At 37.6% G+C, this 13,833-nt stretch overlaps 1 protein-coding gene across 4 annotated transcripts in view; it reads right to left on the bottom strand.

The window, feature by feature from the left end:
* LOC131683505 (neuroligin-1) overlaps window positions 1–13,833 on the bottom strand; it is a 97,762-nt gene that overhangs the window by 39,629 nt on the left and 44,300 nt on the right. For 3 of the 4 annotated variants that reach the window (XM_058965535.1, XM_058965537.1, XM_058965534.1), the window contains exon 3: window positions 1,592–2,494. In XM_058965535.1, coding sequence (XP_058821518.1) covers window positions 1,592–2,258 — 667 coding nt within the window. In that variant the 5' untranslated portion in view covers window positions 2,259–2,494. The remainder of the gene's footprint in view (window positions 1–1,591; window positions 2,495–13,833) is intronic. The other variant, XM_058965538.1, reaches the window with a different exon arrangement.

Raw genomic sequence — 13,833 nt, 5'->3', positions numbered from 1 at the left:
GGAAGTCGTGCAAATGGCCCACTGAACGAGCAGCCGCTGGTGCGCTAAGACGATTTCGATAGATTTTCAGAGCAGCGTGCACTCAGTGCACTAGCGCGACTTCCGGAAGGTTAAACTATATATTTTTGGATTTTGGGATTTTTTCACTGAATTTATTGTTTTCATTATCAATTTCGCCTATAATTGCACATAAAAACGTAAAAACGAACAAGTTTATATTTAGCGTAGACTTTTGGAGCCAGTCTTGAAAATAAACAGAATTTAAAAGACAGTGATCCAGCGATCCAGGGGGTCTGGACCCTACTCCCCAATTTTTTTAACTTGTTTTGAAATTTTAAATTAAATTCAATTTTATATTATTTTCGAACTCAAAATCATTTTAAACCAAATTTGACCCCCAAAGTTCATTTTTGTAAAATAAAGTTATTATGTATTACGAACTACACAATGTTCATTTCAAAATCAAAATTTCAGACACTATCTCAAAAAGTTTTTTTCTGAATCCCCCTGCTAAAAGGTTTATTGCGGCAAAACGAGCATAATAGCGTATCTTACGGTCATACTAAATACTTGAAATGGATTCCCCAGGCTTTTTACAAAAGAAGTACACTTAGGAGAACCGTCTTCTATGAAGCTATTGAATAAATCCGCGTTTTCGATACTTTTTTTCCCGCTATACAATGCCTTGTGCAAAAATGGCAAACGCTGCTTTACCCAATGACATTCAAAAGGATAGTGTGATAATAAGTATAGTGCAAAAATAGGCTCATTGCCGTACTTTACTTTTAAACATGTCGCATCTGTCTAAAATTTTGCATATGATCGGGATAGGGGATGTCTCCCTAGATAGGTGATCCACATGTACGTCACATTGATTAAAACAAAAGCAATATTTCAGTATACCGCCTTGAAATTCAACTTGAAACAACACTTATACTACCATTATAAGCTTAATTGTCTCATGTTATATGGGATTTCCTATATACAATTATGCGTAGAACGGCAGTATAGTAATTAGAATTCTCAATAAACGATATCGGTTACAAATTCCGGTATGGTAGGTTATCATCAAACTTCGGATTCAAGCAATAGGTTTAAGGTTCGAACAGAAGAGGAAGGCACAAATCCCCGACTATGTACGGGGAACGTGCCATTTGAGCCAATATATTCTGATTCTGATAGAAAGTTTTTTTTAAGCTTTGAAACTCCGCCAGTGACGCACATTTTGTTTGGGTCTTTAGATGGAATAAAATTGCTTAAGCTTCAAGTAAGCTTCTAATCAGTAGCAAAACGAATTCCTACCAACATCCGATAGAGTGAGACAGCAAACCATCTGCTACGACTCGTGGAGGGGACCCATTTTAGTCATTACCAAAATAAACTGTCTCCGCGCCAAAACGTTCAAAGACCTTTTTAAGCACTCTCTTTTCATTCCTGAATAACTAATTGGAAATAGGATTCCATTAAGTTTCGAAAGATGGCATCGATAAGTTTACTTCAACAACAACAACAACACGCTTGCTTCACCGCTGTTGCTTTGCAATGATTTAGGTCGGGAGGGAAAAATCTGTTTGACATCAACGATACTTACCGTAGCTCGGCACGTACAAATTTAAATATAAACAGTCTTCGCTCTCAACCTTCAGATATGGAAGCAGTCTTTTCAGTTGATCGTATCTGCCTTTGGAGTAATTGTTATTTACATTATTCAAGGTGGGCAGATTCTGTGGGCAAACAGGGGATAACTTGATAGCCATCTTGAGTCCAGTCCAGGGAATCGGTGCACTTGGAGGCATGAACCGCCGTGACCCGACCGGGGCTTCGGCATACGGAATTCCCAGATACTGGTCGACACTTTTTAACCCTGACTGTGGATGCATCACTCGAACAATTCCTTTGATTCGACCCTGTTTCACTGCTACCTCTCTGGTGTACGGTGTCCCATCGCGAGGGTCATAGCTGGGGCTCTGGGAACGTTGGGTTTGATGTTTGCGGTAAATCGGACTACCGTACTGTTGCTGATTTTGAATTTGATGGCGGTAGTCCCCAAAGGGACTGTCATTCGACATAGACGGGTAGATTTCACTGCCATCATTAGCCAGTAGGGCTGCGATGGATTTCTTCAAATTATCGTTCCGGTCGTTCACTAAGTCGTCATGACCTAAAAGATTCTCATCACTATCGGTCCGGGTTTCCACTCGCTCATAGGCCAAACTGAAGCACAACACCCAGTTAATTAGCACAACAAATAATTTCATTTTGTATCACTGCTGGAGTCAACCGTTCTACACCGACATGACGCTGGTGCCGTAAACAAGCATTTCGACGCAGTAAATTATTCAGTATTTTCACAAAACACTTCCCTACTGTCCTAGAATGCATTGCACACTGTCGACCGGAGGCGAAGCGCCAAGATTTTCTTCACCATTCACACTTCACTGCCTCTGCCGGACTTGTTTCTTCCCGTCGATGTCATTTTCACCGTGGTGCTAAACTGAGAAAAATTAAAGGCATCTATATTATCTCTTTCCACCGAGATTTTGGCTGTTACTCTTTCCTCCCGCTGGGCCGTTCCATACATCACACGCTTCCCCCGTTGGTTGAAAGGGGAATTAGGTGCGGAGAGCGTGTACAATAATTAGCTTGCTTGGGAAAATGGAGGAAGGATGATGCTGTTGTTGCCGGAGACCTACATCTTGCAGGTACTTTCGGTTCTCTGTAGCATATAGCGTTTGCTTGAGAATTTATATCGATTTTCGGAACCGCTAATTATATTATTTAAAAAAATGCTAAAGATGATTATCACATAACGAAGTTAAATTAGGCGATGTGTTACGCTAATAGCTTTCAGTCAAAGATAATAAGATTAATGATAATTTTGGAGTTACTTGAGAATTGGAAAACCACACCAGCCACGTTTTGTGGTCGTGCGCCGAATAGTGTGGTTCAGCATCACTAAGCGCCCTTGAAAGACCGCCAAAAATATTATGCACATTATGAATTGAACAGCCTTTTTTGAATGAACGAATTTTACATAAATGTTATAATTTAATACATCTTAATCTTTGCTCCTGTCATTAAGGGGTGTACTTTATAGGTATGAATTGGACACACAAATATGCCTATATTTTTAATCACGAAGAATTTAAGTGGTAACTAATCAATGATAACAAGTTTAGATATCTTGTGTAACTTGGCCCCAAGTTGGTGCTTGTTGCTGACGAGATGAATTCGAAACGCATAAATCCAACTTTACTTTAAGTTAGATATTGTGTCTTCAGTGCACAAATTGGTTTAATCCATTTTTCCCTTTTGGAAATTAATATTGCATAATTTATCAAATAGGGTAGGTGCTACTATAGTTCAGGTATACCAATAGTTGAAGTAGTGGGTTATCCGCCTAACTACGGTACCAACCATCACCAAATATTTTTTTTATTGGTTCACCACAACTAGAATTATGCGATAATAAAACTATTATCTTTAAAATTTGCTTTAAAAACAATTGAAAAAAAATTCTTTGAATTTTGAGCTTACTTGTACCTATAGTAGGCTGTCCCAAAAAATCGATGTTCGAAAAGTCATGGTGCTTAACCCTATAATGAAAGATAAGTACATTTTAAGCACTTTTGTAGAACAAATCAAGTTTCTAAAAAATCATCTAGAGGTTCCGCAAATGCGATTTATGAAAAATGGTCATTTTTGAGCATTATTGTCGTATATAAGTGATTTTCACAACTTTTTCAAACCCCAATTATTTTTAATATATTTTTGCCTTTCTCATATAGAAAGGTTATGCAATCACTCTGAAAAACGTCAACCTAATCCCGGCCCGGAGGGCCGAGTGTCATATCCCATTCGACTCAGTTCGTCGAGATCGGAAAAAGTCTGTATGTGTGTGTATGTATGTATGTGTGTGTATGTGTGTGTATGTGTGTGTGTATGTGTGTGTGTATGTATGTGCGTATGTGTCAAATAATGTCACTCATTTTTCTCAGAGATGGCTGGACCGATTTGCCCAAACTTAGTCTCAAATGAAAGGTGCAACCTTCCCATCGGCTGCTATTGAATTTTGGATCGATCGGAATTCTGGTTCCGGAATTACGGGTTTCAGAGTGCGGCCACACAGAAATTTCTCATATAAACTATAGGAAAAATTAAAAACTGAATTTTTATTTTTGATGCTAAATGTGTTCAAGGTGCATGAAACGTCGAGATTTGATGTAAACTCGAAAAAAAATTTGACTGCGATTCACTTTTTTGGATTTTGGCACATTTTTGCCTTTCTCATATAGAAAGGTTATGCAATCACTCTGAAAAACGTCAACCTAATCCCGACCTAATCCCCTAATTTTTTTTTCAACTCGTTTAGGGTTTCTGGATTTTAACAGGGGCGTAGTTGATGGTTTACGGAGAGGGGTTACACCCCCCCTCTACTGTTCGCGCCCCTCCTTTAAAAATCTCCTTAAATCACCCCACAGACCACCACCCCATCCAGCCCTCATACCCCTCCCTTTCAACCCCATCATCTTTAAACCACCACTATATCACAAAGCATACCAATTTAAGCTGGGAAGTCGTTCGTTCATGGGACTTTCGCCCTCCTCACATACCCACCCCCGCATGACAAAATGAGTTAGCAAGCAGATAACATTGATCTAATGCTGATTAGGCTAATGAAGTATGATATTTTTTTGTTTCAAGTGTTTCACCGTCGACACGTAGCTCATCAAGTTCGTGGCTGGCATGCCATTGTGTAAAGGTGCAAAGTGTACTAAGAATGTAATGGACATTTCCACAATTATGTTGAACATAAAAAGCCTCCGTGCCATAGTTTAGAGAAATGAGAAAGGCACAATTGCACCTCTAGGTGGATTAAAACAGGTTTTTCATTTTTCTATGGACCTCAGAGAATAAATCCCATATAAAAGTTTTTTACAAAAAGTCCTTATATTAATAATAGAAATCCTCTTAATCATGGCGAAAAAAAAATCCATACAAAACGAATGTCAATAATTTTTTTTTTCAATAAATTAAAGGCATGTTTTGGAAAGTACTGTTCATTGCAAAAAATTTCGTGAACAAATGTTGTGAACATTCGGTCGAGGAGCTGAGATATAGCATTTTCAGTAAATGCTTTCAAACCATGAAACTTTGCTACATTTTTTGAATTGTTCAATATCTCAACCGTAACTTGAGCAGTGTAGGTATATTGGCTGTCAAATAAAAAGGATTTTTCTCAATCTTACAAAGCATTTTCATATGTGGAATCTACCATCTTATTATAAGGTAGTTATTGAGAGATTTATAGGATTGTGCATGATCAACATCTTTTTCGAATAAGAAGTGATAACACCAATATTGCTATAACCTATGTAACATTCACGATTGATTAGATTTATTTATTAATGTAAATGTATGCTTGTAATAAAACAGTCAAAATGAATCCATTTCATATGTTATCGAATAAATATGGCATGATTCAAGTTTTAGAAGTTATTTTGACTCTGCGTATTTTGGGTGATAGTCAGTAATAATTCGTTTCTATCAGTGTCATTTTTAGAGCCATCTCGTATATTTCTCCACATAAAGCTACTGTTCTTTCAGTACGATCATTACTGTCATTTAAGTTTGAACGGGAAAATACAGGAGAACGAAAATAGCAGTTTATTTCCTCACCAATTTTTGCCATGAAAATTAGCTTATATAGTATTAGTACTACTGATTGAATTTAGTGAAGATTTAGCAAACGCAGTAGAGAAAATGGAATTATCTCATTGTAAATTTTTATATCATTTTCAGTTTAACTTTAAGATTTCCGAACAAACTTTGACATGCCTGAAACGATTCATTGTAGTCCATGCTGATTGATCTGTGTTAAAGACAAATTCAGTTATACCGAGATATTGGAATATATTTTGGGCAACTTAATCTGGTAGCCAGGCATGGGAAAAATCATTTCACGAAACGATCAATTTGAAATCATCCACCAACATGCTCTTACTGTGAAACTCGATCTCGGCAACCCTTCTTGTGCAGAGTTACGCGTTCATGCGAAAGCGAGAAGCAAAACACAAAACTGAAAAAAAGTGACAGCGCCCGGCTATGATTCATTCTCCATCGCATACGTAGTGTTTTGAATGAAAGCAGAAAGGATCGCAAATGAATGCATTCTTTCATTCACAAAGATTCGTTTCAAAACATTCACCGGATCGTTCTTATAAAAAAACTTGTTTTTTTTGTTTGTAGACCTATGAAATTTTTACTTGGTGATCTTTTATTGTTGAGTAAGTAGTTTGCAATGTGCTGGTGAAAAAAATTAACTTCTTAAAACGATTCCGTGCATATGACAATATCAATTTCAAGTGGATTGTAGTGCAATCTACTTCTCAACATTGATTATAGTGCACATTTGCACTATAAAGTTGACCTAACCCAACCAGAGAATACAATGTGACATTCATTTGTGAACTAAAAGTTGATTCACTTGTGAATGTTTACAGTAAAATCTTCCGATTCAATCCGCGAATGAAGAACACGATCTTCTTCATTCAACATAGTACGTGTCATTCTTTTACCTGTCTCACATCTTCGGAAGTTCATCTCTAGCTACGTTCAGTTGTGTTCTTTTGGAGAGTTTTAATCGGATCGTGAATGAACGACTGGCTGCTGTCAAAGCAATGAACGGATTCGCCAAGAATCATGCGAATGAATGATAATTCCCATCCCTGCTGGTAGCATACAGAGATTCGAGCTGTTTTACTCTGATCAAGAATTTCCCAGTGCTTTTCTTTTTTAAGCTTTTACAATCAATTTTATCATGGATGTCTGATTAAGCTAAATATTTTGAATCCACGATACCAGATTATGTAATCCAAACTTTACTCCAATATTTCGATACAACTTGTGTTTAACACCGATCAATCAGCACGAACTACCAAGAATCGTTTTAGGCATGTCAAAGTTTGCTCGGAAATCTTGAGCATGCTCGGAAAATATTTCAGTAATTATCAAACTGTACGATTATTAGCTTCATGTGAAGAATTCAACAAAGATGGCTCAAAGAATGGTATTGATACAAACGAGTTATTACTATCGCCAAAAACAGAAATAGCCAAAATAAATCTTCTAAAGCTTCGATCAGGCCGTATGTATTCGATAACATATCAAATAGTTTCAATTTGAGTGATTTATTACAAGACTTAGCATATATTCACATTAATAAATAAATAAATCAATCGTGAATGTTACATAGGTTATAGCAATATTGGTGTAATCACTTCTTATTCGAAAAAGTTGTCGATCATGCACAATCCCATAAATCTCTCAATAACTACCTTGGTAGATTCCACATATGAAAATGCTTTGTAAGATTGAGATAAATCCTTATTATTTAAGATATTGAACAATTAAAAAAATGTAGCAAAGTTTCATGGTTTGAAAGCATTTACTAAAAATGCTATATCTCAGCCCCTCGACCGAATTTTCACAACATTTGTTCACGAAAATTTTTGCAATGAACAGTACTTTCCAAAACATGCCTTTGGTTTATTGAAAAAAAATATTGACATTCGTTTTGTGTGGATTTTCTTCAAAATTAACAAAAAAATATTTTTTTCGCCATGATTAAGAGGTTCTATAATTAATATAAGGACTTTTTGTAAAAAACTTTTAAATGGGATTTATTCTCTGAGGTCCATAGAAAAATGAAAAAATATATTAAAAATAATTGGGGTTTGAAAAAGTTGCGAAAACCACTTAAAAATTTGCTAAAAAATGACCATTTTTCATAAATCGCATTTGCGGAACCTCTAGATGATTTTTTAGAAACTTGATTTGTTCTACAAAAGTGCTTAAAATGGGCTTATCTTTTATTATAGGGTTGAGCACCATGACTTTTCGAACATCGATTTTTTTGGGACAGCCTAACCTATAGTTGATCTAATGTTCCTATAGTTGCAAGTCCCATAAGAAATCAATGGGATTTGAATAGGAACCGAAATTAGCTATTGCACCACTATTGGCAGTTGGGGTAATAGTGGTACGAGCGGTTTTGAATACGTAATTTGGTTAATAAACAATGTTTATATTTTTTCTATGAAATAGGGATTGAATGCTTTAGTTTAATATATTAACATCGTCCATAGATCTATTCATCAATCTTTTAACAAAAGTTTTCCTTAAGGGTACGACTATTTGTACATCAACCCTATCTACGTTCAATTATGAGTTGTCGTTACATCGCTGAACCGCTGAAATGTTGATCCTCCGCCATCCAATCGTGCCGCACGTTATTCCAGCTTACAAAGAATGTTTAATAAACAACAATATTTGATTGTCCCTTTCCAGCCAGCTGTCCAGAATGAAAATTTAGCAGGAATTTTGAGATTTTACTAAAACTAAACTAACTACTAAGTCTTCGGATTTTTTGTTTTTAGTTTGAGAGTTCCTTCTTTATGTTAAAACGACAGTTAGGGTGGTTCTAATGGAGTGTCGGATCTCTTATACAGTGGACGTTTGATTCTTCGCAAATTGTGAGATTCAAATGATGGTCATGTCACTAATGCCCCCTTCGAGGTTCGGTATAAGCGATTATAATAAGCCAACGTGTTTGGTGTCTTCTAGTAGATGTACAATAAGTGCCGGTGATGAAATGTGCAATGCTCTGATCGACCATAGTAGTCCAAATTAGTCTTCAGCATAGACGTACAGCAACTATGAATCTATCCCACCTTTTGCAGCTTTCATGGGTTCAAGAACCGTATTTCCATGAAGAAACTTCTATGTTGGTAAGCTACTTAACCCCGTCTTCGTAACTTAAAACAAAATGGCATGCCCAATCCACACTGAATGCCTCGTGCATGTGAACTTGTGAAGAGTGCTATCGACGCATATCTTTTAGCCGACCTCAAACTCGTGATATTTGTGCTGTCACAGTGAATGTGACTGTTGATAACATAGACAGCAAATACACATGGATTTCAAATACCCACCACATAATTTGAGGCAGCTCAGATATCAATTTGAGAGGCTTCGAATTGATAGACTGTTTAAGCGGCGCAAATTTGCATATATATTTAATGTATCAAATCACCCAACATTTGCACGATCTGGTAAAGAAGAGGTGTTAGATGTAACTATCTGCTCTGCCTGTACTATGCATCATTTGGCAAACTGGCTCGTACCCAACCTCGAACCGTCGTTATCTGATTATAAGTACATCGTCTTTGATCATTTGAACGCCTAGATGTAGCAACCTGTTGCGGTTGTACTGTGGGATAATTTTATTTTGAATAAGTGGTAGAAAAAATTGGATGTAATTGTGTGGGCTTTGCTATATTGTAAATTCTCATTCGTTTTGATGAAACCGTTGATGCGTGTAAATCCATGTTGGATTTTTGGAGAATCGAAAATTGAGTCAATTCCCACAATATCAGGTATAAATACTGGTAGTTGCGAGAAACGTGCTCCTTTTAAATCCTTAAAAATGGGAAACAAACTGATGAAAATCAAAGAAAAGAAGCACAACCGCAGAGGTGCTCTCTTCAACAATGCTTCGCTTAAGGCTCAAGTTACCTCAAGGCTTGGTAGTGTGCGTAAGAAAAATTGTGCTCAGCTTTGCCACCAGATTATCTATTTAAACCTTTTCAAAACTCTAAAAGAAGAATATCAGTCGATTTATTAGATCATCACGATTCAATTCATGCAAAATACCTGCCGGGAAAGCCATCGGCTTAGCTGAATGGTGCTTTTGAAAATGTGGCTGTGGTTTTTTCATTGCGCTGTTGTGTTGCGTACCCCAGCACGGTGTGGTAGTGTGACAAAAAATCACAGCCACTTTTTCAAAAGCACCATTTAGCGAAACCGATAGTTTTTCCAGCAGCTATTTTGTATGATTTGAATCGTTATGATCTGATAAATCGGCTGATATTCTTCTTTTAGAGTTTTGAAAAGGTTTAAATGTATAATCCGGTGGCAAAGCTGAACACAATTTTTCCTACTCATACTACCCAGCGTTCAAAACTAACACATGCTCAAAAGAGGTAACTTGAACCTTAACTGCAAGCAAGGTTGTAGAAAGGTCACCATTTCGTTTATTGAGGGTAAAAATAGAGCATAGGATTACGGAAGACACATCCAGTTCCATCACCCACGCAATTCAGTTGCCCAAGCACGGCACACTGTCAAATGTCCTGAAGGGAGCTGCTAAAGAAAATACATCTATAGCAATCAAATGGAAGTAAAACTACCGCGATATACCGTGTTTAGTGTATGCATGTAACCAGCGCTTAGGGACCATTCATAAATTACGTAACGCTTTAAGGGGGGGAGGGGGTACGACAAGTTGTGACATAGGGGGGAGGGGGTGTTAACTAGTTCATTACGTAACATGTTTTCATCGAAGAAAAAAAAAATTTTCTTGGAATTAGTTACGTAACAGGGGAGGGGGGGATGGAAAAATTTGTGACAATTTGTTACATAGGGGGAGGGGGAGTCAATTTTGGGCAATTTTTGCGTTACGTAATTTATGAATGGTCCCTTAACTGTAGACCGGAAGGTTGGATGCGGAACAAGTCGAAAAGTATGCTCCCATTTGTTGGGAAGGGTGTAACTCGCCATGTTGGAAAATCTCTGAAATAATCGTGATGATAAGCAAAATATGAGTGCAAATGGCCCTGCTAAGGAACTTTAAACCTAGTATTTGCAAAAAAATAAGGGGCCATGCATAAATGACGTAGCATTTCGGGGGTAACGGGAGTATAGCAAATTTATAACGAAGTGTGACGAGGAGGAGGGTAGGGTCAGAAGATGTGCGACGTAGCATTAAGTTAAAAATTTTTTGACGGGCTTCAACAGCAATTGATTAGCGAAAACAATTTAATGTTCCTCCATTCCCAAGAGAAATAAATATAAATTCACACAAGATACTTTTCGCGCGATTTTTCATGTGCTTAATTTTACGCTTCGCGGAATTGCAAGCTCGCAAAAAAAACGAAAACATTTTGTATGCTGATTTAACTTGCTACATTAGATAGCTAATGTGACTTAGTTTGGTAGCTGAATTAAATTTTCTCTTCGAATTCAACCAAATTAACTTTATTAATTTAGATGAACGTATACTTCTTAGAATCATTGTCATATGACACCATGACATATAAAATTCAAAACAAAGTGGGAATATTTTGTACGCAACTTGCTGTTATAATCGAAATGTTCATATATTCTGTAAGAACAAGTATTTAAAAGAATTGAAAATCATATAGGTATGTATTTTTTCCATCCGCGCCTGCGTTGCCGAAAACCGTTATTTTTTTGAAAATGCTTCAATGTAATATAAATTTGATAAATTATTGAAAGTTCAGAAACAAAAACAGTTCAGCAGTTACCATTCTATTCAACAAATGAAAAAAAATATAAAATTTTGTAAAATTTTATTAAATCAAAGAACATACCCTTTTAAAGAGGAATGTAGTTCGACAACTTTTCTTATGCTCAGCATCACATAATTTAGAATCACAAGAACCATCAACAAGAAGGTTGGTCGTCAAATGGTGAATACTTCCCAGTGTTCACAAGCTCCTATCTCATGTTTTCTGTGCGTCTAATGATGACATTTAATCTGTACTGCTCATAAAAGCATAAGACAACAGCAAGGAGAGAAAAACCCTATATAAGATTTGCATTTTCATTGAACCTTATGGATGAGATAACCATGTTTTGGTATTTTTTATAGTTTCTGAACAAACCTGGTAATCTTATTTGTGCATTGTGATTCAGCGGTGATACAGAATACAATGCAACAGATAACTCATTTTCGACAAAAATGACTCTTATGCTTCTATGGGCAGTGTAGGGTGGCATCGACTGGGTCAACCGTCTCCTGCAGTAGAAGCGAAATGGGAAGGTGCGAGTGGGCATGGGCTCTATAATCCAACCGTAGACAGAACTGAATACGCGAAGTGGTAAAAAACCTTGCACGGCCACGTTACGAAGAATCGAAACAATCGGTCAAAGCCCACGTAACGAAAAAAAGGATTACGATTGTAAACTTGGCACATCGAACTGCAAGTCACTTTGCTTCCCTGGGTTCGAACGAATCTTACACGATGAGCTAAAAACTCGCAACTTCAAAGCATTGTAGGAACTTTGCTTGGCGGGACAGAATGTGTGGAAAAGCGGGAATCGAGCGGTTACATCCTACTAAAGCGACGGCACAACAAACAAGTTGGGAATTAGCTTTGTAGTGCTTGGCAAGATGCGCCAAAGTGTGATCAAGTAGTAGACGATCAGTGAAAGTAAGTTTGTGGATCAAAGGCCATTTCTACAACTACAACATCGACAACGTGCACTGCACTCGCGAAGCGAGATCTGAGAACGAGAAAGGTGCATTTTACGCGCATTTGGATCCCGCGGTAAAATGTGAACCTTCCTTTCAGCGACATGAACGCCACCCTTGAGGTAATCTGATGAACAAACTGAGAACCAAATCGACCACGTTCTAATGAACGGTGATTTCATCTCCGACATCACAAATGTTCGCACGTCCCCCGTGCGAATATAGAGTCAGAATCGCCTACAGGAAAGTTACGAAAATTCTACGAGTAGGTAAATCGCTCAAGCAAAGGCTATGTGTCACAGACCGACATATGAAGAGATACTAATGGAGACCTTCTCACGACCGAGTGTGAGCTGATCGATAAGTGTATTATGACGAACATAGAAATAGCAGTAGATGAGTAGAGAGTGTCGCAAGAATCAGCCGACGACAGATTCCCAGCGCCGGATCTACCTAAGATTCATGAGGAGATCGGACAGTTGAGGACTGATAAAACCGTTGGCAATCATCAACTGTCATATGAACTGCTGAAACACGGAAGAGAGGTGTTGGTTAGAGGACTCCACAAGATAGTTTCGAAGATCTGGAGAAACAGATTTTACCTGTGGGTTGGAAGTAGTATGACCTATCTATAAAAAAAAGTATTGAGCGGGATTGTTGCAGCTAGTTACCGAGCTATCCCATTGCCCGGTGTTCTCCCAAATTCTTTGTCGCCGTCAATCACCATTAGCAAGCGAGTTCGTTGAGGAAATTGGCATATAATACCTACAAACGGATTTCTGGGCAAACGAGGATTGATCAAGTGATGTGTGATGAGTATTAGAGGTACTTTCGAGTCCTTTTGAAACTCGCTAATGGCTACGGCAAGGTGTGATAATAAGAGCGAGGATTGACACGAGTGGTACTGTTTTCCGGAAGTCTGTTCAGCTTTTTAGCTTCGCCGGTAATGTCAATATTGTAGCGCAAAATCTTGAGACGATGGTGGGGACGTACATCCGACTGACGGTTGAAGCAAAGCGAATTAAACTGGTCACAAATGCTTCAAACATAGTACATGGGAGTATAAGGTTACGCCTCCAACCGAGTATATCGATTGAAGGCGATGATATAGAGCTAGTTGATGAGATCGTGTATTTGGACTCACCAATGACCCCCAGTAATGACACCAACCGAGAAATATGGAAACGTATTTTAGCAGGTGAACGTTGTTACTTTGGACTTCGAAAAACCCTTCGATCGAAAAATGTGCGGCACCACATAAAGTTATCGTTCTAGAAACAACATGGGCATAAAGGGGTTAGAGATAAATTTTTCAACTCTATAATTTTAATTATTGCATTGAACCAATAAAATCTCATCATATCTTGGAAACGTCCGAAAATTGTGATCGTTATATGATTTAGCGTTGGAAATTTTCTACAAAATTATGTAAAACACTGGCGGTTTGGGCCCTGCCGTTTATGTAAATTAAGTTGAAATTTCCATAGTCTTTTAAC

This window comes from Topomyia yanbarensis, chromosome 2 (assembly GCF_030247195.1).
Source record: "Topomyia yanbarensis strain Yona2022 chromosome 2, ASM3024719v1, whole genome shotgun sequence".
NCBI classification, from domain to species: Eukaryota; Metazoa; Arthropoda; class Insecta; order Diptera; family Culicidae; genus Topomyia; species Topomyia yanbarensis.
This window is presented reverse-complemented; position numbering and strand designations above follow the sequence as displayed.